The following is a 27,197-nucleotide window of genomic DNA, read 5'->3' on the forward strand; positions in this document are numbered from 1 at the left end:
TATATATATTTGACAATGTAGTCAGAGTGGTCGAATATTTCCAAATAATAACTGTTGTCAAGGGCAGCACTGTATAATTGACTGCTATTTCCTACCATGTTAATGTTGATGTTCTGTCTCATCAAACAAGTATACACAATAATTTCAATTAAATCCAATATTCAATGTTAAAGTATTTATTTAGCCTATTTGGTAATTTATTTAGCCCTGAAATAAAAAGGATAATGTAAAGTCGGCAGGTCATCATTGCAAAATAAAACCTGCAATAATGACCATCTAACTATACATTATCCCTATATATACTTAATATATAGGAATATATATAAAAGCTTAAACATACTCTGCAATCATTGCATACTTTTAACTTGCATTAATTAGCAGTGCTGCGCAGGCACCCTATTACCATAATGCCTGTAGGTGCAATCAGTCCGCTCTAACTCAAGCTGAGACCTCGGTTGCGATTGATTGCCTGTGCTGCTTCTGAAAGGGCTTCTGCTAGCCGAAGCGCCTGTGCCTCCGTCTACAAGGCTGCCAGAGTGAAAGTGTTAATTTTCCAGAGTAGTGCAGATGACGGACAGCTGAGGCAGCCAGTAAGAGAAGTAAGGAGGAGGGGGCTGCTCTGACCTCACCAATGAGGAGGGGGCAGGGAGTGGGGCTGCAGCGTTCAGCCCATGCCGAAGCCTGTGCATTCACAAGCAGCCTCACTCGGAGGAGGAATGCCCACTCTCTCTCCCGCTGGCCGCACGCTGCCTCGCCACCGCTGAGACACATACAGAGAGAGAGAGAGAGGAGAGACCGAGAGAGATCTCCGAGTGAGGAGACATTAGCACGGCTATAGGCGAGAACTCTCCCTGCCGACTTACAAATGGAGTGGAACGGGTTTAAGATGGTAAGGATGTTGCGGTGGTTTTGTGCAGACAAGCGTGTGTGAGTGTGTGTTTGCCCTTGCTGTGTCTCACTGCCTGCAGCTGCAGTGGCAGCATTGGAGTCTCTCTCTGTCTCTCTCTATCCGTTCTCCTCTTTTTCAATTCTGCATGCTACTCCTCCCCTTTATCTTAGGATGAGAGGAGCTTTATTTGAGAACAAGGCTGAGGAGAAGAGTGGAGAGGAGAGAAAGGACAGGTGTAGCAGGTTCTTAGATGCTGCGGTTTAAACCCCATTTACGATGTAGAGGCAGTGTTGAATCTTAATGCTCACCTTTTTTTGCTCTCATCTTCCATTTTCACCCTCATTTTAACACTCGCTGCTCCGGTTTGATCTGTCAAAAGGATACAGCCGTATAATTCATATGATTAATGTGATGATTGTATCATTTTTCTTTATGATTTCCCGAACAAATCCTTTAAAATGTGTATAAAATTTACATTTAGGTAGAAGACAATGCATACGTTGAAGGTTGTGTAACTGCCTGTACATGCCAGAGTGTACGTTTGTAAATGAGAATATGTGGGACTGACCTCGTGTGTACGTGTGCATGAGAATCTATTAGGCAGTGTGTGAGGGTGTGTTTCGGTGCATTAGTGTTCAAGCACGTCTGGAGATCACTGCCTGTGTTTGCCCATCTTCTCTGATAGAGGTAGGGCAGGCTGCACTAAACATGCTGCGCTGTGTGTGTGTTGTGCGAGTGTATGTGTCCATTGTTGACTAAGGGCTCAGAGACTGTCTCCCCCGGCTGTCACCAGGCTAGTGGGAGACTGTGCCTGCCAGGAACCAACTCTCCCCGAGAGAGAGAAATGAAGAGAGAGAGAGAAAGGGAAGTAGCGAAGCTTACAAATGGAGCTGGGTAAGAAAAATCCTAGGCCTGCGTTAACACATCACATAAAGGTGGAAGTCATAATTGCATAGTTTCGAACGGCTGAGGCAGCACAGATATATGTATTTACTAACTTGTAGTGACTGTCAAATCCCCCATCTGAGCGGTGCACGTTCAAATTTAAATGTGGGCAGCATTATTCATTTTTCAGGCAAATGTTTGACTGTTTGTGTGTGGGCTTTAACATGCAATCAAAATGCTAATTGAAAAGAAAGCGATTCCCAACAGTGAATCCCTGCCTTACCTCCTGTCTCCCTTTCTTTTGTGCGAGCGAGGTAGAAACACAGTTTTTGCGAGGCAGAAAAAACATTGGGGCAGTGAGGGGGCTGGTCCACGATGCTTATAGTGAGAGAGGAAATAAGGTGTGGGAGGGAGGGAGGAAGTTAAGGGGAAAGAGCTTCCACATAGGCCTATACATTTCTCCTCCTCCTCCGCAGTGCTGACGTCCCAGCTACACACGCTCCTAATGGCCATTACACAGAACTATGGCCACGTAGACACCGCCTCTCCTCTTCTTTCACCTCGCATCCTATCCTCCCTACATCTACTTCACCTCTATCCTTCCTCATAATTTCACTCCCTCTTCCAAGCAGCCTCACTACTCTGCTTTAGGCCTTTCTCCTTTGTTGTCCGACTCCAAGGTTGCATATCAATGCTAATAAGGCTAAAGCTGGACTGAATATTAAAAAGGGGTGGATGAGGGCGCAGGTGGACAACCGAGAGGGAAAGAGAGAGCAGGAGACGAGCTGCCGAGATGCTGAAATCTGGGCAGCAGGGGTGGGAAAAGTGCCCCAGGATGTGTGATGGCTGGGTGGAAGAGTTTGCACCCCTCTCCACACAGCGTGACTACACATGACAGCTGAGTGTCAAAGTGGGCCACTTGATTTTTCTGAGAATTAAAGTAGAGGCTCAGGTTGCCCCCCTCTGGCCGTGAAGACTCTGGGGCTCTGCAAGCGTGTGACACCACTGCATCCAACCCTCACGGTTCCCGCTGCAGGAGAACAGCAGCATCCATCTGACCGACTGCCTTGGAGTGCTTTTGCAACGAGCCCTCAGACGGTGGCGCAGTAGAGCTTCCACCTGAGTGAGTTTTAAACATGGTTCATTGTGCAGGTTTCAGTTTCAATATTTCAGGCACAAGATACTTTCAGTATTGCTTTTCAAAATAAAGACTTTTTTTTTTTTTTTTTTTTTTTTTTTTTTACTTTTTGTCTAGATTAGAAGATATTCATTTGAAGATGCTTGGACTAAATAGCTATTTAGTTTTTTTGACGCAAGAAAATGTCAATAAAAATTGACAGTTGGGTCCAAGAACAAATATTTCTTTGATATTCAAGGAATCAGAGGATGTGCCAATGATAAATTTATTACAATAGAAGTAAATGGACTCCTCCGCTCATGAAGACACAACAAATTAGATCAGATAACCTGGGCTACATGAAATACGGCCATTGAAGGGAAGCTAGACAAGACAGGCAATGCTAAGATACCGTTTCTACAATCATAGATAGAACAACCACACAAAACAGGATTCACTTCTCATCCATTGGATTTAGCACACTACATTTAAGATTAAAAGACAACAGAATAGCCGTGAGTCTTTTATATATCTGCTAAATAACATTACTGGCAAGTGTAGCCTTTGCGGTATAGTTTTATAATTAGAATCCATGCCAGATGCCATTTTTAAGTCTTTATGCTCTCACCGCTATTTCGACATGGCATCGTTAAAAGAGTAAACAGCACTATGTAATCTATTTGCTATGCTCTTCATTGCGATTTGAAAAAGTATCCTAATACTTAATCGTTTTCAACGGCTCTGACAGATTTAGAACACAAATGTAACCCCTGAATGTAATTACTGAATGAGTCTCACTCTGCCAACTGATTAGAGAAAATGCCTTGAGAGTTACTGAGGTAACTGAACATCCAGCTCTAGAGAGGATAGAGCACACTGACAGGTGAAATCAGAATGGGCTTATTAGACAAGTCTCGCATTCAGACTTAAATAACTCAGAGAAGATTTCAGTAGCTATTGTGAGCTTTCATCACATTCCATATTTGTGATCACATCACTTCTGGGAGAATTTTACCCTTAGTGTTCAAATGAGAAGCGAGTAAATCTACGAAGAAAACCTTAGAAATTGTTCTTGTAAATTTTAAGCTTCAATTAAAATTGATCTGTGAGATTTTCAGATCAAAACTGCCCATAGGAAAGAGATATCGCAAATGAGATCTCTTTAACATTTGCTTCTCAAAAATGGCTTAGGAGAAAAGTGTTTCAAAAGACAGATAGCAAAGTATGCAAAATGTTCCAAGATTAAATTATTGATGCTATATTATTAGCATTAACTTCATAGCTCTTACTATAATTCAATAATTGTTATTAATGACATCATTTGTGTCTTTTTTTGTTGTTCTAAATCATTTTGAGCAGAAATATCTAAAAATACACTGACGAATGAAACATAAACAAATTATCCAATATGTCTCCTGACATTTGAAAGAGCATCACCTAAAATAAAAACTGGGGGAAATCGAATGCCCTTTACATGAAAAAAATCTTATCTAATGTATTAATAAGGTTTAGTTAAGATTGAACAATGTGCTATGAATAATAATCTGATATAATCTTAATAATATCCTTTCGCAAAGAGGCCTTTTATTATGTCAAAGCTAAATATACATGAATAGCAACAAAATGTTCAGGTTTAAATTTTAATAGGCGTCCACAGTGATTTCTCAGTTTGATTCATCCTAATTTTCCTTGCAGAAAGCTGAGCAGAGAGCAAGAAGGAGAGAGGGAGCAAGCAGGCTTCACAAGCGCAAGCATAATAATTCCTCTGGCGCAAATTCAAAGTGCCACACACAGACAGACTATAATCAGCTGAATATACACAGCACACACAACCTGCTTACCAACACAACACACCACTCATCCTGGCACACTGACAGATGCATCTCCAGATACATATTGCATATATATATATATATATAAAATAATATGTTCACCAGAGGCTCAGTCACAAACAGTGATTGTTGGTTCGAGTTGATCACAAGATAAAACAGAAAGGTAAAAGAAGCGCATTACCGCCCATGTCATTCAAGCTGGCTCTTATCCCCTATCATTCTAGCTTCCGACCTCCCTCATCCTCCATCCCACTTTCTTTGTTTCATTCCTTCTCCTGGCTCCCCCTCCCTCTCTCTCTCTCTCTCTGCTTGTGTGTTTTGGTATTCATACAGACGTTCGGATTTGAGTGGCAGGCTCTCGAGAGACTGTGCACAAACTGCACATTTCTCTGATCTACATTTTGCACCCCAGGAAAAGACAGCAGCAGCAGGCAAGTCTTTGCTCGCACTATTGCAAACGCAGTCGCGTTTTCTCTCCCGCCCATTAGCCAATTAACTGACCTGCCTCCCATGATGCTAAAGGACATCTCAAGGTCGCTTGCCTCACACAATCACACAGAAATCTAAACCTCTAAAACCTTTACAACCCATAGCTTTGTGACCAAAGCGACTGATGCGTTTTAAAAAATTGCATAATGTGGCGTAATAACGGTTGGTATGGCATTCAAAAGAGCACACTTGAGGAGAGATTATATTTGTGCTCGTTTCCCATAACACACTGAATTAAACATGAAATTTTATGTGAAATTTTAAATGTTTTACAGTGCATTAGACATTTTTTAGGTGTTATAGGATATACAGTATATTGTCCCATATTGCATGTCTGCTCATTTCCTGGATTTTTACTTCAGCTCACACTGTTCAATGTAATCATTAGTAAATCTTAAAATGAATATTTTCATACTGGACATTACACTATTGTGATGCCTCGTTCACTTGTAGCATTTAAAATAAGTTTCTAGTGTTTATTTATTTTTATTTTTCAATAGTATACCATTTTAATACTACTTTTAATAATGGAGATTCGGCAGCCGTAAAATTAAATTAATCAGCTTTTTGTATCAGCCAGAATTACAATATCAGGGCATCTGTTTTTTGTTTTTTTTGGCTTTTACCGAAACAGTCTTCACGTTTTAAAGGATTGTCTTTTTAATTTCCCTGTAGTTCTGTCAAACCGTAGTTCTTCCCTGTAGAATGAAAAGAGGCAAAAAAATTAGGTGTGTTTGTTGGTGCAAAGAGAAGTCCAAAGCTGGTGAAGAAAAAATGGTTAAAAACATGCAGAAGGTAAGGGAAAACAAAACACCACAGGGGAATGAGAAGAGAGATTGATGGAGGAATTGTGTGTTGTGTTGGAATGGAAATGGGGAAAATAAGAGATGATGTTTTGGAAAAGAGAGAGTGTGGAGAAAGGGACTTTGAGAAAGGCTGCAGGAAGATGAGGAGGCTGAGATTGGATTAACCAGAGCTCATGTGTGTGGTTTGTTAGAGTGAAAAATAGAGAGAGAAGGAAAGCTCAGTGTGTTTATGTGTGTTCAGAAGCCCACCTCATCCTCTCAGGAACTTGAGACCGCAGTTAGCTGCCTTACGTGCACGTCTTCCTTTCCTTACGCACCCTCACACACAAACACACACATCTACTTTCAGGCTATTTGTAAAGCTTTTAATGTTTCTTTATAATGAGCAAACATTGCATGACAAGCTTAAACAGAAGAAATAATTAAAAGACAAATATATGGTGCAAGGTCTTTAGCTGGGTTTCACACTCTGCATAACAAAACACATTCATCCTCATTTTACCAGCTCTCCACAATCACTGCAATACTCACCAAGGGCTCCCAAGCGCAGCTTTAAAACTCATCTATATAGCCTCAATGTGATTTGTAGTTGGTAAAGCAGCTTGTTAGCCGGAGAGGTTCAGGAGTGCACAGTATGCATAGTTTCCAGGGCACGGAGGAACGAGGCTGCGCTTTCTCTCTCCCTCTCTCTCTCTCTCTCTCTCTGCCTGGCGCAGGTGCGGCACTGTTCTGCCACCTGCCAGCTACCTACAGCCATGTCAACGCTCCACCTGGAGCTGACACAGCCTGCATACTGCATGCACAGAGTAAAAGAAAACCACATAGACACACTTGCACAACTAAAGTGACAGGTCACATATACACACAAGCTTGACAGAGGAGATATCTGAGAAAAGACTCATTTGCACAGTGTAGGACTGGGTAGAAAGACAAACATTCTGTGACGGTACAAAAAAATACTGCATAGTTGTATGTGTGTGTATGTATAAATCAAACACTTTTATTACATAATACTTTACTAAGATTTCATATACATGTAACTGTTTAGTTTATTTTTGACCCAGTGTAGAAATGTTGTTTACATTTTTTGAACATATATATATATATAAGAACATATTTTTTACTAGAAATTCAACCCCCAAATATTTTAAATTCTGTCAGAAGATTATATATATTTTATAGATTTACACTGGTGGGGTGGGGTGATATATACACAACCATACACACACACACACACACACACACATATATATATATATATATTTAAAAATACTTTCCTAACATATCATAGATAACATTTTATTAATGTAACTGTTCATGTATATAGTATTTAGGGGTCAGTTATTTATATTTTTCCAACAAAAATAACTATATTGTGATATATATATACCATTATGTGATTTAAAATGACTCATACCTTGATGTAATACTTTGGTCATACCGCCCACTCCGAGTGTTGCTAAGAAATGTCCTCATGCAGACATGGCAAGGTCACCTTTATTGTAATGCAATAAGTCCCCTGATGGTGGGAGGCACTAGTGCAATATCTATAAAATGTGTAGGGGTTAGATAGAGCGAGCGGAAGGGTATGTGAAAGAGAAAGAGCGTGTGGGGGTGGGCAATGTATCTCTGAGCCTGTCACTGACAATCAACTCGTGGTCCGAGGCTAGTTGACAGACAAGGACAACATGCTCACACACCCAAAGAACTCCCGTCTCACTTTGATCATCGCCCTGCACTAAAGCGTGTTTCGTAACACAGATCTGAGCGATTGTAAAGACACATCCACCAAATACTCCCCCGTTAACTCTGCTTTAATATGACACAAGAGCCTCACGTCTGATAGCGAAGGCCTCTCCGCATCACAAGCAGTGTTCGTGTCCAAGGGAGATATCACAGAGATGGCCAGGGGCTGGACTATGTCAGTGGCACGCCACTGGGTGTGTGTGTGTATGCGCACAAAGCCAGGCCCAGTAGGCCGCTTACCCCATACTGCCTGAAGGACGTGAGTCCTGTGGGCCGTGCTGGAGCAGGCAGAGGGCCAAACTCTCTCATATTTCCAACCGGAGCCTGAGGATAGAACTGGTCACTGGAGCCACACAAATTTAAGTGTCATCCCTGAATCAAGATGCTCACCAATTTTCTGCTCGCCTTGTCAGTGAGATGGGTCGCTACCAGCGGCTAACGGAGCCAGCGGCCCTGTGGCAGCATGGACTAGATAGTGGATAATGCAAAACGCAAACATGCAGTCGAGAAATTCAGCTCTATTTGACTTTTCGTACTATTATGGGCGCATTTGTTTTTTAATCTTTATCAGCATGTACCGCAGTTGTGTAACTTCATGAAAACATTCATTTTTGCATTGCAGTTCATCAGCACAGCATTGAAGATTTTTTTTTGCCTTTTTTTATTTGAAAACTCTGCTGAACCCTCACCAACACATTAGCCGCACTGTCACGTTGGGCGCTAATTCGTCTCCACAGAAGATCTGCGAGAGAGGTTAATTTAAGGCCAAGGAGATCCCACGCACTGAGAGAAAATACAGCCATTCATCCAGAGAGGGGGGGGGGACTGCAAAGGAACGACGGTGGATAGAGAGAGAGAGAGAGAGAGCGAGAGAACGAGAGTGGGGTCAGCTGATGAGGTCAACGTTGCGAGATTTGGAGAGAGTGGGTAGGGAGAGACGCAGGTGTTTCACCAGACCTGTAGCCCAAAGGAAAAACAAGGTTTGTGTCACTGATGCGGCTGTCCCCCACATACACCCTCGCATTTCTCTCCTCCCATCATCTTACCAGTTCTTTTCATTTCATATCCTCCTTTTCCTTTCTTTCTTTTCTTACAAGAGTTTTAGAATTCAGAACCAAAATGTTGTACCTAATCTCAAATGCTTGCTGTGTCAATCTGTATCCATGTATTTTTCATTATTTAAAATCTCTGATAATGGTTTCAAGCAATTAAACCCTCAGACAATCAATCATCTCTCCATCATCCAGGCATTTAAGTGAGAAAATTGCTGGAAAGTGTTTTTAAAAAAAGAGAAGACATGCTTTATTATATCTTGTAGGCTATATCATCTGAAGCTAGGAAAATCACGTATTAACATTTTAAATGTATTTACAATGTGCTGACCTAAAATTGAACTGCTTAAAAATCCTAATTCTTTATTAACATAAAACTGCTCAAGCATCATAAATTTGCGAATGCCTGTGATCACGGCTTTCAGCATTCGAGTGTTTATGTTTCTGCAGTGGCCTGTATTCATCCTCGCCTATTACTCCACAGACCTGTCATTATACAGTCACCCTGAGTCACCCCAGGAAGTGAATCCCGCCTTTGAACGGCAAAAGGTCAGAGTAATTCTTCTGAGATATTCATTGGACTCTTAGACGGGAGCAAGGAACCCATCTCTGAGAAACAGACGCTAAAAAAGAACATGAGGCATGGGCCAAATGAACAGCAGCCTTCATTACTGATCAAATGAGGCTCGCTTTAATGACGGGGTAATGTGATCAGGGTGTGGTCCTCTGCTATCCGCTAACGTCCTGGCTGGACCAGGCCCATCTCCATCACCCAGGGGAGAAAGGCAGAGAAACTATGGGAGAACCGCCTTGGAAGCTTTTATCGATCCGGCGTAACATAAAACCAGATTTCATCTAGAAAGGGAAGGAGAAAATGTGTCAAGCAAAAGTTAAATGAAAAATTGCTTTTATATTGAGGCATTTATTATTCGAAGTCCCTCAGAGGAAGAATAAGAGGGAGAGAGAGGTACTCAATGAGAGAAGGGAGGGAGGGCGGAGAAGCAAAAATCCATTTGGTAAAGTAGATGCGGATCGATGGTGACGGAGCGGAGCAGTCTTGGCGCATGCCGTCCCACATTACTGCCCTGATTGATCTGTCGGAGTGGCAGTCTGACCCGAGGGCTCTGGAGGAGGTGTCCCACTGAGGAGGGGAGCCCACGCAAAACACGGGGAGAGAAAAATAAAAATCAATACACACAGAGAGCTTTACTGACCTGACGTTAAGATACAAGAAATGTGTGAAGCTGCATACCTGAATGGGTTCTGACAGCTCACATCCCCTCCAGCAGTTCAGTGCACAGGAGGGTTGGAGTCTCAGGCAAGTGCAGCGACCTCTGCGAACATTAAGGTGACTTGTACCCTCAGCCTGGAGACTCTATTAAGTACAAATTTGTTTATTTCTCAATCAGAAATTTTTTTAGGGGATTTAATCTAGGGTTACTTACTAGAGTCATGCTGTTTTGTAAAATGAGCTAAAAAGTGATTGAAGGAAAAGGTTATTCCCTGGCTACATCTACCTGAGAGGTATGAGTAAACAGAAAATATAGTGGAAGAACAAGATGAAATCCTCCTTTCTTTGGCTTTGAACCCCATGAGTGTGTGTGGCAAAAACAGCAAGATCATACATTCACATATATATAGCCGCTGAGGGTGACCTCCATTTTGTGGCAGGCACTCTCAGTTTTAACAGCGCCTCTGTGATGTCAATTATCCGCCGCAAGGTTGTGGGATACAGGCTGTAGGTGCGTGGAAATGATTGTGCGAGATGCTTCCGAGTCCAGCGTGGCTCCTGTTTGGGTTAAGTACGGGTTGTTTGACCAATAATGTCAAACAACCATGGATGAAGTGGCTGATTTATTGACCATTACATAAGCGGAAAAGAAAATCGTGGGAGACTTTTTTGATTTCAGAGTGTGAGGTGACATCTCTGTTTTATTTTATTTATTTACTTATTTATTTTTGCCTTGGCTACTGTGGTTAAGGTAATGGCGGACTTACTGTATGCTAAGCTAAAACCCCATGAAGTCGTTCGTCAACTGTAGTTTTCTGATGTGTTAACGTATTAGCCTAGGAATGTTTTATAACATGTTATATCATCAACATTATCAGTACATTTTCCCTGAAGAGAAAGATATTTTTAAATGCGTATATCTGCTAAAAGTCATTTTGTCAATGTTTAGGAGAACATTAGCATATAGATGGCCTCAAAGCTAACATACATAGTAGACTAATACCACAAAACTCTCATTTAGATTTCATGGGGTATTTAATATTGGTAGATATTTTGTAGAAGAAAAAAGGCTCATCAGTATATTTTTGAGCATCTACATTTAGTGTGTGTGTTTCTGTTTATGTGTGTGAGAGAGCGAAAGAGAGAGAGTCAAAAAGTTAATCTAAGAAGTATATATCAAGGGAAATGTCTTCAGACTGCTTTCCTTACATCCTATAAACTGCACTTCTAGCACATCTGACAAATGATTTAAAGAAACAAGCGTTAATTTAATTTACGTGTTTGCTGGCATTGTTTAATTGCTATGAACAACAGCAGTTGAGTAGTTTTATATTCTCAACAAAAGAAATGTAGAAAAAGAAGGAAGAGAGAGAAAATAAGACCGAGAGAGAAAGAGAACAAAAAGCTATTTCTCCATTGTTACGTATTCCATTTTTGATTCCTGTGAGCTTTGAGAAAAGGTCAGTGAAAACAGAAGATGAATTCATTTATAGTCTGTCCTCTCCCTTCTGTCGCCCGCGGACATTGATCTGTCCTCTGTAACCAGAGTAACAGTGAGCACTTTTTAAACCTTACTGTGAATGATGCACCAAAATTCTGATGCATCATTTGGCTGTCATCCCGCTTCTTGTTTTTTGAATGATTCAGCATGTGGATCTACAGCTCTGGATTGGTTAATGCAGATATGTTGTTTCATTAGAGAACAAATACACATCACATTTAAGCTGAATGTACACTGATGTTTCATCACCAGAACAATAAAAGTGTTTTGTTACACCCTGCGGTCCTCACTAAAACTAAAACCGAGGTGGCACATGAGATTAAAAAATAAATAAATCCCATGAGTCTCTTTTTTAAATTACAGACCCATGCCCCAGATAACACTACACCAAGAGCTGTCAGCAATCCACCTGCCCACCCCATCCCTCTCTTCTCTCCCTCCTCCGCTGACAGTCCATTTTTCTCTAGATCCCGACACCTGGGCGCTTACGCGAACGTTTTAAAGATCTGCAGAGGACGCCGAGCCACTCTCACCAGCCCCCCTCCATCCCTTCCGATGCAGAAGTGTCTCCTCCATCATGTAGTGCTGGATGCCTCCTATTACACTCCTCCTCTATTCCATCCATCCAACGGAAAGGTCACGCTCAGAGTCTCCCTCTTTTACTAAATTGGCTGTTTTCGCTGTTAGCTCCACGGCTCAAGCTGTGATTGCGGCAGCCTCGGTATTGGTCCTCTAAGGTCTTGTTTACGTAGCTGGATTTGTCGGAAAACCCATGATATTAAATCTACAGTCGGAGGCTTGCTGTTTTTCACAACTTGCAGTTTCTATATCCTACACAAATTTGTCTATGGCCTGGAGCGTGAAAAAATACTTCAGTTTCGTCAGCGAATAGGCCATTCCATATTTCATCCGTTCTTCGCATGCACCTATAGCACCCATTTCCATTATAGCATATATTAAATTCAAACTATTGTGTTTTTCAAGTCCAAATCAAAGCCACCTGTGTGTTTTAGTGTGCCTGGAGACCGTCAGGAGTGTTTGTTTGGTATGGAGAAAATGGGCATGTTTGAATATTGACCCTGCCCCCCTCCTGTAGGGATCGACAGAGACTCAGTGGCGTCAGGCAGACCTGCCGCAGCTCCAGGGCTGGGCTGAGAAGGGATTGCTGACACAGCCAAAGATGGTAAGGAGACTTCTGCCCACTAACCACCATTTTTAACCACATTAATAGCTATATTGTTGCTATGAAGTTGTGCTATGAGAGGGAGGGTGTGCGCAGGGGTAGAGTGAAACAGGCGTAATAATACCTTTTAAATTAAAGTTATTATTAGTATTATTACTGTAATTGTTATTAGGGGTGTTACCTGATAACATATTATAGATGGGTGTTGTATTGTCAATATGTATAATGTATGTGTAACATTTCAATGTCTTGTGCTACTAGAAAAATACTGCATATATGATTAAGGAATCACTTAAGTATGTAAAAAATATTAATTTTGTATTTGGATTGCAAGAAAAAAAAATTTTCCTCTTATACTTGAACCTGAAGATCATTACTACTGTTGTTTTCTCATAGATTTAGCCATTACAGGACCACATAAAGAGTAGACATCTATAGGAGGGAGTGCTAGCATCAGAAGGCTCCGGTAATAACTGGAGAGCATTACCAGTAAAAACACACATCAGAATAGAAGCCTGACATTTTATCATCTTAGCTAATAAGGCTATTAAAGTGCCGTGTTGAAATGGCAGGTATCAGCGACACACACCGAAATGCATCTACCTGCAGTGCTGTGAACACACAAACACACACCTCTGGCTCTGCATGACTCAGGGACATCGGACTGGTTGAACCTATATTTTTATCCCCGTCTTGACATCCTCTGAGGCACTTATGTAAGACAGAGTGGCAGAGCTTCTTCCTTCCTGCATTCATACACACACACGCTCACTCGTTGCCTGAGCCGGGCCGAGCAGCGTTCAGAAACAGTCGGCATATCTGCCATTGCGTTTGAAAAAAATAAAGGAGTGTAATCTGGGGCTACTGTTCAGTTGAATCAAAGGGAAGATGATGTCTGTCCCCCGGCTGACACCAAGGCTTTTGTGATGGCTTAGCATGTCTGCCTGTCTGCTCGCCTTGCCTGTCTGTCTGTCTAACTGTCTCCCTGCCGACTACAGCTACAGCACAAACAGATACAGCCAGCTAGGCTCTGCCTTAGCTAGCATCCAAACAACTAAAGTGTATACTGTACTATCCCAGTTGAAGGTGCAGTAGGCACATTTTTAATGCCACACATTAAATGTCCCTATTACTTAACGCTGAAATCACGCCTGTTTTTGTGACAGACCTAGGCTCTTCAAAACCTGGAGAAAGTTATCTGTTAGCATTCTCAATATCAATAGCAGTTGTTCAGCTAGCAAGTGACCTCCATGCTAAATGGTCCATGCTAACCTTGCTGTAAACAGAAAAAAAGAGAGTCAGAGAAGTTCTTTAGCTAATCATAGATGCTTTCTGCCCTTTTATGTGTTTGAGTTTGTTTACAGGCCCAAAAGCTATTCTATTTAACATGTATATAATAAAATGGATAGTTAAAATTGTAGATGTTGATTGGTCAATAAAGCATACAACCTGAGATAAAATATACAATATAACAGGGTTCAAGTACTCTACTCAAAATATAACACTTCATGAATTAAGTTGTTAAAAAATGTTTGAAAAAATATGTATTACAAATATATAATAGCCTAATTTAATATATGTAACATTCTAATAATATTTTAATAAAGTTATTTAACAGAAACGTTTTTTTGAACAAATCGCTTGAGTGAATGAAATAATGACAAACATATACAGTTCAATGATTTGTTCCTATATTACTCGGCGTTTTTAAATGAATCAGTTGACCAAATGACTCACGAATCACTCATAAAGACAGTCAATTCTCACCACCTACTGGCACAATGATAAAACCTGAAACAAATCACAATCAGTAAAAATTCCCAGTGTTGTATATCAGCACCTGATTAAATTATTGACAGATTTCTAGGCAACATGAAGCAAAGAGTTTCTTTGTTTTGTCTATTTGAATTTTGCATTCAAATCTAATCTTTAACTACTCAGGAACAGTAGTTAAGAGAAAAGAGGGAAAATAAAGAAAAGTCACTACACTGACCCCTGTCAGCAGCTAGGGCAAATGTCCAGCAATAGTAAGTGTGTAAAGGAACAATTACCCTTCTCAATATGACAACGAGGGGATTTCATCTACAGGAAAATAATAAGACAGCATATAAGAGCTAGTGAAGGGATTACAAAGGAAAGACAGGTCTTTAATTGGCCATCGAGACACAACAGGTCCCTGGAATCAGAATGAAAGGTGTCCACTTTCATCTGTTCCTTCTCTGGAATATTCAAAGCTCTCATCCCATGAGGTTTGAGCATTTCTTTTTTCTTTTTTTTTCACTGAAAGAACAGTGCACAGCAGGAGCTGCAAACAGACTTAATAAGTCTCCCCTTTTTCATGCACACATAAAAACACCAAGAAATAAACATACACACACACATCAATCAAGACCTGCTGTGGCGTTGGCTATTTTGTCCCTTTGTGTCACTCCATCCCTCTTTTGCTGCAAGTGTGGAACAGGATCCATTTACATGCATATCCTGAGAGCTTTGCAGATGAGCCTCCTATGGGCTGCCGGCAGCTTTTTTTCTATTTGTCACATCGAAAAAATGTGAACGTATACAAAGACTAAAAAATGGAGGCACAGCAATTGATCCACAAAAAGGGAGAATGCAACTGCATCTGCCCTTTTTGTAACCATTTTACAGAATCAGAGTGTAACTTAAATAAATACACACACGCATATATATACATATATATATATATATACATATACATATACATATACACATACACACACACACATATATATATATATATATATATATATGCGTTAAGGAAGTAAATAGATTAGACATTTAGGGGAGCAGAGAAATGCTGCAGTTATTTGTGATGGCTTCGTACCATACACAACTGAATAGCTTTGTTTTTAGCTTTATTCTCAAAAATACTCCAAGTGCAAACACTAGCGTGGTGTCAGATGGGGGAAAATTGTTAACCTTTCTAAATATGCCCACTTTGATCCTCATCTCTATTATTTTCCACTCTTGAATCTATCAGCAGGAAACATTAGCGCTTTTCCTTCACCCTCTCAGTGCAGATCTTGATCTGAATTACGCTACATCCAGTCAGAGAGGAAGAGAAAATGAATATTAAACATGGTTGACTTACAGAATCAGCTTAGAACGAGCTATAATCAGGTCATGCTTGCTGTTTTAATTCTTTTGTTTATTTTTTAGAGTTTTTTCCTTCTATCCTCTTTTTGATCTGAGATTTTGTCTGACAGTGGAAAAACCTTGTTGAATGTTCCTAAAAGACTGACGCTGTAAAACAAACAGCACGCAATGGAACTGTCATTACACCATGTCCTAACCAGACTCAACGTGACAATATTAGAGCAACTTGCAATTTTTCTGTCCACACTGACTGCAAAAAAATCCATAGCCAATCAGATGAATATTTACTTAAATTCCTCCTCTTTCAGTCACTCTTGCTCCATGTTTATTATGCATGAGAAGCAAAATTTTGGTCCAATAATATTTCAGCATGGCGGCGGTGCTACCCAATATGAAAAAAAAACAAATGTAGTGTTGCTTTGTCACATCATGTCTGGTTAGGACACCGTTTTAGGCTTCACCATGGCTATCCAGACAGTTAGAAAAGGTCAGGCTAGTGTTATAAAAGGTGTAAAATGAAATTTTGTTTTCAACATACACCACTGATCGACATAGTTACTTTTTCTTCCCCTGAGAAGATGTCATGGCGTGTTGCTTTCACAACCATGAAGATTTGCCCCCTAATCTGCACTCTCACACACTCTCCCTCACGCACATATCTTCCACCTTCATGACAGTCAGAATATGACACTATTCTAGATGTCACCCAGCCCCCTCAAATAGAGTCGGGTGACAAAATTAAACACACATGAGCTCACACATAAACATCCTTCATGCAAATGTGTGAATACATTTAGCAGCGGTGTGGAACAATCTTGAAATAAAAAGTTTGAGGCTGAAAAGCAGCACAGACTGGGGCCTCTGTTCCTACTTCCCCAGGGCCAGCAAGCTTCTCTTCAAACACCTGCTCTTAAAAGCGCACGGCTAAACCAGTGGCAAATGCTGTTCGCCATGACAGTCGCTCCACGCTGAAGGGCTCACATTGTTACCCTGTCAAGTTGAGCCAACCATCAAAACGCACAGCTAAACTCAAAAATATCAGTGATGGGGTGAGGGGGAGGGAGGGTGGAAGAAAGCTACTGAAAGTCTAGAGATGCATAAACAGTTTTTCAGTAAGTGTGTCATGCATTGTATTATTTAGAGTCAGTCTGTGAGGTTTCGCAGCTACACCAGATTATTCCAAACCCCTTTATCTGACATGTCAGTAACTTCCACAAATTTTATTTAAATGATTAAGTACTCAATATATAGGAAATCAGATATGTCAATACTAAAATATGCTGTTTACTGAACTGCTTACTTTTCAGATGCCACAATCTTTAACCCTTCTTTTGTCTGCAGATAATCAGCAACATGGAGCCTCAGGTGACGAATGGGCCGAACTCCGCCACGGCCAACGGGCCCTCCAGCAACAGCCGCAGCTGCCCCTCGCCCATGCAGACTGGCGGCTCTAATGACGACAGCAAGACAAACCTCATTGTCAACTACTTGCCCCAGAACATGACCCAGGAAGAGTTCCGCAGCCTCTTCGGCAGCATTGGCGAGATTGAGTCCTGCAAGCTGGTTCGAGACAAAATCACAGGTACTAATAAGGGCAGAAAAAAGCATTATGCATTTGATTTGCATAATGAACTGTGTCAAGTGAAGACAGAAGAGACACAATGTCTTGGGTATTATAGGTTAAAAAGAAAAACTTTGGAAGGAAGAGTCATTAACTTTTAACCCAGCTCTCAATTGATTAAAAATGTTAATGAAATGAATTGCAAGAAATTAATTGCATATTTAAATAATAGCTGTTGAGAAAAGAGTGAATAGATCATATATATATATATATATATATATATATATATATATAGGTGCATCTCAATAAATTAGAATGTCGTGGAAAAGTTCATGTATTTCAGTAATTCAACTCAAATTGTGAAACTTGTGTATTAAATAAATTCAATGCACACAGACTGAAGTAGTTTAAGTCTTTGGTTCTTTTAATTGTGATGATTTTGGCTCACATTTAACAAAAACCCACCAATTCACTATCTCAACAAATTAGAATATGGTGACATGCCAATCAGCTAATCAACTCAAAACGCTTTCCTTGAACATGACAACCTATTTTCACAAATATATATGACTCGGCCTGGAGGACAGACACAAGTAATCGCACGTGCTCAGTCGATCTCTCTCTCACTGTCTGTTTAGGCTTGTTAAGTGCAAATCTACGGAGCCTCTGTACAAATCAGCATAGTACACATTATGTTATCATTACTAACTTGTTTAATATTCAGTCCACATGCATGAAGTGTAAAACGAGAAGGGCATAACCTTACGAAAAAATAAAACACGGAAAAATCGAGGTTGCTTGCATTCCTCTGCGGTTTGTTCGTCAATAGCGCGGTATTGCGATATTGCGGTTATCGCGACAGCCCTAGCCACAACACACAGACGTGTCAAAGAATTTGGCTACAGTTGTCGTATTCCTCTTGTTAAGCCACTCCTGAACCACAGACAACGTCAGAGGCGTCTTACCTGGGCTAAGGAGAAGAAGAACTGGACTGTTGCCCTATATATATACACATACACAGTTATTAATGCATTATATATTCATTCATGATTTGTGTGTATATATTAATACTGTATGTTAAAAAATACAAAATGTCATAAATTATAATAATTAAACCGAAATCATGATAAAAATTAAATTTATTAGACATTTTAGAAAATTCAGCATTTTGAAGGTCTGTCCAAAATCAACAACCATGTATCTTCACATAAAGAAATGGGACAAATAAGACAAATCAAATTAAAAGTTCTGTTTGATGCAGTTGTAGCAGGTCAGACTGCCGTTTCAGGGCAATTCATTTTGGGGCTATTGTTTTGTTTACAGTGCCCAGAGAAAAGGAGGAGAGAGAAAGAGGACATAGAGGTGTTTAAGCAGCACTCCCCTGCTAATCAGAGTTCTAATCCCACCGTAGTGACTATGTGGGTGGTAAGCAGATGGATGGGGAGGCTGCTCAGAAATAATGCCAGATAATGGCCTCCATTTTATATCCTACTTAGTGACACTTCGCTCTGGATAATCTCATTAAAACAGGGCCAGGCCTAAAGCCACTGGTTTTTAGACAAAAGGGGAGAGAGAGAAACTCTTGGCTCCTGACCACAGGTTTTGTAGGATTTGATTGCCAGGCAGTCAGATGGTCGGGCAAGAGAATCGTCATTAGAATCGTCGTCATGAGAGTTGACACATGCTCCTTTTTTCAGTCTTTACATGTGGGAAATTCACTGAAGTCTTGGGATATCCTTGCATACACTAAATAGAACATGTTTTATTAAATTGCCGGTTGTGAAAATATAACGTTAATCAGGATCACTCACTGTCTTACCGCTCTGGCCTTGTTCTGGCTCAGGAACACATAGTGCATCACAAATACGACTCTTCCCTGTACTGCACTCTTTGCTCTGGGATCCCAGGGGTGCAATTTCCCAGTTCAGAATTTTAAGCTAACAAATCGCTTCTTGATCATTGTAAAAGCAGAGCGAGCTAGGCTGCGAGTTCTGTCTGCTGCCGTCATTAGTTGCTGTCTGGGGTTCAAAATAGATTGCGGGACATCAGAGATTGTATCTGAACCTCCATGTCATAATATTTGACCAGCGCAACCTTCCTGAGCTCTCTGCTTGGCTTTAATCTATAGGGTATGGACGTCGATGCGAAGTCACTTCTCAGCTTTTCAAAGAATTTTGACGTACAAGAGAGCCTTTTACATGGCAGTTGAAAAGCTAGAGAGAGACAAGGTGAGAAGCTTTGGGCCTTTGCACATAATAGACAGGCTTCTTCTTTTCCCTTTTTTTCCTTCCCCCACTCCCGTCAGCTTTGATGAGACGCAATGCAGTGATGTACTGTTTGCCACGGCTACTGTTCTCTTGCCCTGTCAAGCGTGGGTTACTGTCGCTTGCCAAAGTGCCACCCCAGATTGTTTATCCGTCCTTCTCTTTCCTCTCCTTGCACTTTTACATACACGCATGCTCTCTCATCACCTTCTTTCTGACCTCTAGCTGTACGTGCAATACACCGGAGACCTGAGGTTCAATCTTTTATTCAATGTAGTCATACACATATGGATGTTTCGTCAACTATGGGCACTCTAAGGCCCTGTGGCCTTTTTAAAATGTAAAACTCGCTATACAAACTAGTCTGCTAACAACAGAGTTGTTTAAAAGTTGAAATACATGCATCAATGTGTCATTTCCCTCATCTCAAACAATCATTCGATTGAAATTATATTTTAAACCTTTTGGAATTAAATTGGTCAGCCTTTGTTTTGCTGAAGCTAATTTTATAGCTAACATTTGACATGTCCTAAATACACATTGTTAAATATTTCATGGTATATGTGCTTGATTGGTATCTAAAAATAAATAAAAATAGTCTATTCAAAAGAGAAATACAAATAAAAATAAATGTAAATTTTTATGGTGGACTTTCATAGTTCATGATTGAAAGTCTGGGTCTGAGCAAGGGTAAAATAACAAAATCTGTACATAAAAGGGTATTTGGAAAAATAGCAAAAATAAATAATGAAGGCATAGTAGGGTTTCCCCCCCCCAAAAAAAAAAATCAAATATGATCATTATATAACAAAAAACTGAAAATAACCTTACGTTTTAATAGAAATAATGTCATTCCTCTGACACATAAGTCCCCATAGTTGAAGAATACACATTTGTTTCATTTATTGACAAAACACACAAAAAAACACATCCCTGTATTTTTGTTGATTCATTGCACAAGTAATTCTAAGAATAATTTATTTCAGTGGGCCAATATTTATCAGCGATTATGTAAACTGTCAGCAGAAACGGCTTTATCACATTCCTCTCAGTGGGGAAAGCATTTCAGAAGTCATTACCGCAAGTATTGTGTCGAGATGCCGAATAAAGCAGATGGCGATGCTGCTAACTTAGTGGAAAGCCATTGTTTTTAAAGGTTTGAATCAGGCTGAAAATCCCCTACTCTAAATGAACACATCCCCAGCCCAGTGTTGCTACCTCAGCAACACCTCGTTCGCTGCTAATAGTTAAGATAAACACAGAGCCCATAGGGAGTAATGGTGATTTTCTTGTGAGCCAGGAATCATATTGAATGGAAACTTTTAATGGAATACATTAAGAAAGTGTTAACACTTCTGGCTATCAGCACAAATCAAAATGGAAAAGACTGATTGAGCAGCGGTTCAAAAGGGGAAAAGAACTGGACACTTGTCAGGTTCTCGGGCTCAGCGGATCCTTTTCTGCGTGAAAATGAACACAATTGTGTTTATAATGATACGGCAGAAAAAAAGACACTCAGGCAGGGCCGTGAATTGATTGCGTCTGTGATTTTCCATCTGATGAGGAGAAGGGGGAAAAAGAGCGACTGCAGATAATCTTCTGTTCATATTCTTCAAGCAGTAAATAATTACCGCACGATTAAAAATGGCTTCTGAGAAACAGCGCCAACCCCCCTCGCACCAGCCCCCTGCAGTTTAGGCCTCTCCCTGTGTAGCAGAAAAGCAAGCGGCACATGCTATCGCACCCAGCCTGCTTTGTCTCCTGCCATTTTGCTTCCTTATTTTCCCCAATCCGCAGATGCCATTGTTGGTATTTAATGGATTGGCACAGGCGGCGGTGCTGCTATCAGTTCGCTCTGTGTTTAACACATATGTAGCTTACATCAAAGCTGCTTTGTGCGACTGCTTGTTCAGGTACACAACCCACTCGCACGCCAAGCACCCAACCATCTGTCACGCTGCTGACCCGAACGTGGTGTCCTCTGTTTGCTGCCAAGCGTAGCACGTGCTAACCTTAGCGTCAAGCTGAGCCGACATGGATACGGAGCCATATATGACTTCTGTCACTATACTGACCAGAGAGCAGCTTGCTCCTCCCGCTAGCAAATTAACGACGGCATGTGATTTAAAGCCAGAAAGACATCTTACCATTCCTTCGCAGATGTGCTGGAACTCTCACCATCATGCTGATGAAAAACTGCAGGGAAAAGCAGATGTAGTGGCATGAAAAATTCATTGTGCTTGATGTTTGCAAAAGCACGTTGAGGTTTGAAACACCTCGGTAAGTGTTAGACTGCTGTGAACGTGTGGAAAACCTCCATGTCAAACATTCGCCGTGTTTATCTGATGCTGTTGAAATAAAACATCAATGGCTTTCCATGTTTTGTCATTTCCTGTTAAAAACAGCATAATGCCGAATTAAAACAGCCCAACACATGCAACACGCCATCTAAATGGCAAAATTGTACAGGGTATTGGGGGAGAAGTCTGATAGAATAGCAGGGATTAACAAGCGTAGTGATTGCAGGGAACACACACTTCCTCACATAATTCAGTGTCGTGATGTGTTCCGCATTCAGCCTGGAGTAAACAAAGTAAATGATAGGTTGTCATTCAGGGTAAAACATTCAGACCTCATTTACATTGTTTGACAATGAACTTTTTGTCACCATCCCAAAGCCGCTGACAAACATGAGCACAGGAATAAACCAATCACCTTCTGTTTAGGTTTTTTTTCCTCCAAAGAAGGCTATTTACCCTGTATTGGGTTATAAAAAATGTGCATGGGGAAAGCAGACTTTATTTTCTCTCTTTTATCTCTCCAATTGCTGCTGACATCCTTTAAGCAATCATGTACGTGTGTTTGAGCCGTGGCCTTGTGGTTAGCTCTTGTGCACCAACACTAGGTTGGGCAAAATTCAGAATTCAAGATTTGGCTTCCTTTTAGCGTTTTTGAGTATGACTTTGAATTGGAATGACAGGAAGAGGAAATTGCTGAATTGCAATTCAAAGAAATTCAAAACAGGCAATGCATTCTGGGAAATTAATTGGCCTTCCACCCTGTTCCACAAAAGGTAGTATATTAAATATGATGAAATATTACCTAGGTGGCATCTTGAACTTTAAAGGCTTTTTAGAATTGTCCTTTTTAGTTAAACACAATTGTGTAAATTTCCATTCTACTATTTTACTTTCAAATTCAAATGGAAATTCTGCATCCTGTTTGCTACCTTAATTCAAATTGAGAAACTGAATTGAAGTTTCAGGAATTAAATAGGAGAACCCGTTCAAATCTGGTTCGCATCATTTCACGAACTTATCCCCCCATTTCCTTCATCATTTCCTGTCCTCTCAATACCAATTTATATAAATGGCTGAAAGGTTAAAAAAACAACCACAAAATATTTAGAGCTTTGCTTAAACTGAATGAGTCAGTATTTATCCATATGATCCAGAATGTAGCTTAAATGGCAACAAATTCTCTGAAATCCAGCCAAGATTTCTATTAATGCTCTTTCTAAGTTGTACTGCAAACTTTATTGTTCATGTTTTCCCTAGCAATTTTACTAGCCCACGAAGTGCTGCTGAGGTTAGTCACAAACATTACCTTGCGGTTAGTTTGGCATTAGCCACTGGCTCCATGCAGCTCCAGCAGTTCCAAGAGAGCGTGGGATCTCAGCGTTCCCTGGGGTGGCTGCCAGTGTTGTCATCTAATATGCGGGGTCTGACGTCGCTTCGTTGGGGTGTCCCAGATTTACAGGGGCTCCTTTCGTTTCCACATGCACAATCCTCCCAGACAGCCCACACACTGCAGGCTACACGCCAACACGCCGCAGGCTCCGGCACAGCAGAGTGGGGGAACGGGGGCGGGAGATTCCTGTGTCTTCCAGCTGTCGCCAGCCTGGCACAGCAAAATACAGACGCACAGTTTTACAGTATAGGGTACACTCTTAAAAATAAAGGTGCTTAAAAGGTTCTTCACAGCGCTGCCATTGAAGAACCATTTTTGGTTCCACAAAGAACCATTCCGTCAAAGGTTCTTTAAAGAACCGTCTCTTTCTTAGAAAGGTTCTTTATGGAACCATTTAGACAAAAATGTTCTTCTATGGCATCGTGAATCACCTTTATTTTTAAGAGTGTATATTAGGGAGTGAGCTGGTATAGACATTTGGTAGATGATAAAATTGTCTGACATTACCAGTGTGTCGGACCTCACGGCATCGGTGTCTGCTGAACTCTGTAGAAAGTTCTTCGCTTCTCCAGAAAACAGAACACACAAATTTCAGAATGAGCTTTAGTTTCCCGTAATGGAAGTTAATATCTTATTTGAAACATCTGTCAATTACCTTTATCATTTTTCACTCTGATGCGGCTTCTATATCATTTTCCATATCTGTAAGTAGACGTACAATATTGTAAAACACACAGTGAAATACACAGCAAGTAGGTACGCAAGGAAAAAGGCCTTAAGTTTGCGCAAGGTGAGGTAAGCTAATGGTTTTACACAACCTCTTAGCGAAATATGAATCTCTAATGCAAATCCAATCAGAATGATGCTTTTGTCTGGGAGAGAGCACTTAGGCATCCCTTAAGTGTTTTATGTACAAATGGGTCGAATTAAGGGTATTAGATGCAACGATAAACAGCATTAAGAATTTAGATTATCTCATTGCACCTTACATTATCTAATTACACTTCAGTCAGCTTTGGTCTCTTTGGATGGAAGATCACTAAGCTAATTAAAAAGAAGCCTTAAAGTCGGTCGTACTTGTCATCTTCCGGTATTACACAAGCCGTCATGACCTCAGTGATGCAACTGTGTATTTATATACTACATAAAAAAGGAGCAAAAATGTCTTTGATATGTCTTTTACTGCAGAGACATGTCCCTGTCCCAAGATGCTGTTGCAACAAGGAGAAGAATGTCAAGCAAGCAGCAGCAGTGATACATTTGTTTTGACAAATTGAAATGGATTTTCGTCCTTCCTTTCTTTTTGCCTTCCACATCCTAAATGTGCCTAAATTTAAGTCTGACCAAACAGATTTTCCTGTTTGTAGCCAGAGAGCTTTGTGATATCAAGGTGGGTTAGTGTCACATGCTCGTTGAACTGTCATCTTGTGTCTGCACTGCTGTTCTCTCCCAAATGAATGCTAGTTTCAGCTTTCCCACCTGATTCAAGCAACTGTTGGCACAGCATGGCTGCCGGAGGGTTGGGGTGGGGGTGGGGGTGGGGTTGCTGGAGGCAGTGCTGTGTTTGCTACGATATTCATCTCATTTTCAATCAATGGAAGCACTGGGCCTTTAAATTATGTATCAACAATTGATGTAGAGAGAGGGGGAAATTAGCAAGAATCCAGCGTGAAGACTTTTAGCTCACTGCCAAGCAGCAGAACAGCGAAAATCAGTCAAATATATCTTTCATGTGCAAAGCTTTGATGATAAATGATGTTGAGCACAGAGGAATACGTGTGTGTGCGCGAGTGTGTTATTGTAAATGTGTACCATAAAGTAAAAGCATATATATGAGTGTGTGCGTGAGAAAGAGAGGAAGGACACCCACTGGACACACACTCATTTTATCATCACACACTCTGACTCCTGCTGCTGTGGTAAGAGGCGTAATGGTTCAAATACGACTCCTTCAAATGGAGCCTTTCACTCCAAACAGCCTCAATTTAACAGAGAGAGAAACATCTCATTCCTCCCATTTAACTCAGCGTGTTCCTCAAGAGCTAAAAGAGACCCAAACAGGGGGCAGCTCACGCATGCCCTTCCTCATCTTCCTCATCCTCGCTATCACTGAGACGATGATTACGAGAGAAAAGAGGACGCCAGTTTTGGGACCTCATGACTCCAGTGTAGCGATGCTACAGTTAATGATACTTTTTTCATGCACACACACCGTGGGCTCACAAACATGACAACACGTCTCTCGGGAACAAAAATACAGCTGTGCATATTATGAATCATATTTTCTGGATCAAAAGCATGCACCCAAGTTATAAAGTCATACAACAGGAGGTCTGTAATACCTGTTATCCGTTAGCATTCCCATTCATCTTAATGGCAGATGTTCGTCTGGCGATGGACCCCCTGGAAGTATGTGATTTGTAATCGGCTAGCTTCGCTCTTCATGGGACACATCGCTCTGGATCTGCAGGAAATGATAATGCCGATTGGTTGTCAGCACCACAAGAATGCACACCAAGCAACTATCCTAAACTGTGAAGTGAAAGAACGAGAGACAAAAAATATTAAAATAATAGACCATTTCATGCTTTTTAAAAGCTTTAAAAAATGGACACCTTCTTCTAGGTTTTTTGAAAAGTGACAGTTTTACAAATAAATGTGTTCTTTTGAACTTCATATTCAAAGAATTCTGGAAAATAAATAAATACATGCAGCCTTGGTGGGCATAAGAGATTTCTTTAATAAATAAACAACCCCAAACTTTTGAACAGTACTATGTTGCTTGCAAACAATTTTATTTCATCAAAATGCATGGGTACACTTGAATTGTTCTCAAAGGAGAAGAAGGATGCTTTTTGGATCCAGACATTGTAATTATATCACTTACCAGCAGGGGCTAACTAGGCCGTGCTAACCAGCCAAACCTATACTCTTTGGTTAACCCACACACTCACAGAACACACACAACCACACACAAGCTTCGATCAAGCTCTCGCACATCACTATTACGCTTCAGCTTCAGCCGTGTCCCATCGCATTGAAAAACCCATCAGGAGCCTACACACTAATAGTCATAAGCTGTTTATTTGTGAAAAAATATCCTTTTAATTGGTGTTAAGCATTGTCTTTGAAAAAGCCTTTCCACTGTTTCCAAATTTGACTGCAAGTCTATCCTGCTGGGGAACAGAAAGTGCTGGAAAAATGGAGATCTGCATTCATTAAAAGCTCATTAAAAGCACAATGCATCATTTCAGTTTCAATTTTAATTGACAATTAAAATATATAAGTTAACGTAACCATTATACTAATTAAACAGCATAGAGGTAATTCTCTTTTGCTGTGCCATTTGATGTTTATGGCATATTTCTAATGGGCTCAATCATTTTTGTTGCAAATTCACATTTTATACAGTTTATGTATACCGATCATCTAACTTTCCACCAGAGAAATGAGAATATTCTCTCCGATTTCATGTAAACAGCACAATCGGCTCTAAAAGCTAATGACAGAACAGCACAAAATATAATCACACTTCTGTAGATAAAACATGACATGAAATATTTACAGAATAGGTATGATGCAGGATAGCAGAGCACTGGCTTTGCCATGAAACATTCTCTGTGATTCTCACTTCCCTCAATAATAAATTCATGAGGCAGCCCTGACTGTAACCCTCTCCGGTACCTACGCTGCTGTCCATTGTAGGTAACCCTGGCTGTGCTGAAGAGATTGTGTTTGTGTGTGCTTTGTATTCATGTGCTGTCTCTGCGTGGGTATATGATCTGGTTGTGTGAACAGAATTTTATAGTCTGTGTGTAGGTGTGTATACCACAT

At 40.6% G+C, this 27,197-nt stretch overlaps 1 protein-coding gene across 1 annotated transcript in view; it reads left to right on the forward strand.

Annotated features, from left to right (window-relative positions):
• LOC107599816 (ELAV-like protein 4) overlaps positions 1-27,197 on the forward strand; it is a 75,596-nt gene that overhangs the window by 19,347 nt on the left and 29,052 nt on the right. Inside the window, exons 2-3 of the mRNA XM_016291506.1 lie at positions 12,645-12,731; positions 17,190-17,430. Coding sequence (XP_016146992.1) covers positions 12,645-12,731; positions 17,190-17,430 — 328 coding nt within the window. The remainder of the gene's footprint in view (positions 1-12,644; positions 12,732-17,189; positions 17,431-27,197) is intronic.

Source organism: Sinocyclocheilus grahami, unplaced genomic scaffold, assembly GCF_001515645.1.
Source record: "Sinocyclocheilus grahami isolate Dianchi unplaced genomic scaffold, SAMN03320097.WGS_v1.1 scaffold272.1, whole genome shotgun sequence".
Classification (NCBI taxonomy): Eukaryota; Metazoa; Chordata; class Actinopteri; order Cypriniformes; family Cyprinidae; genus Sinocyclocheilus; species Sinocyclocheilus grahami.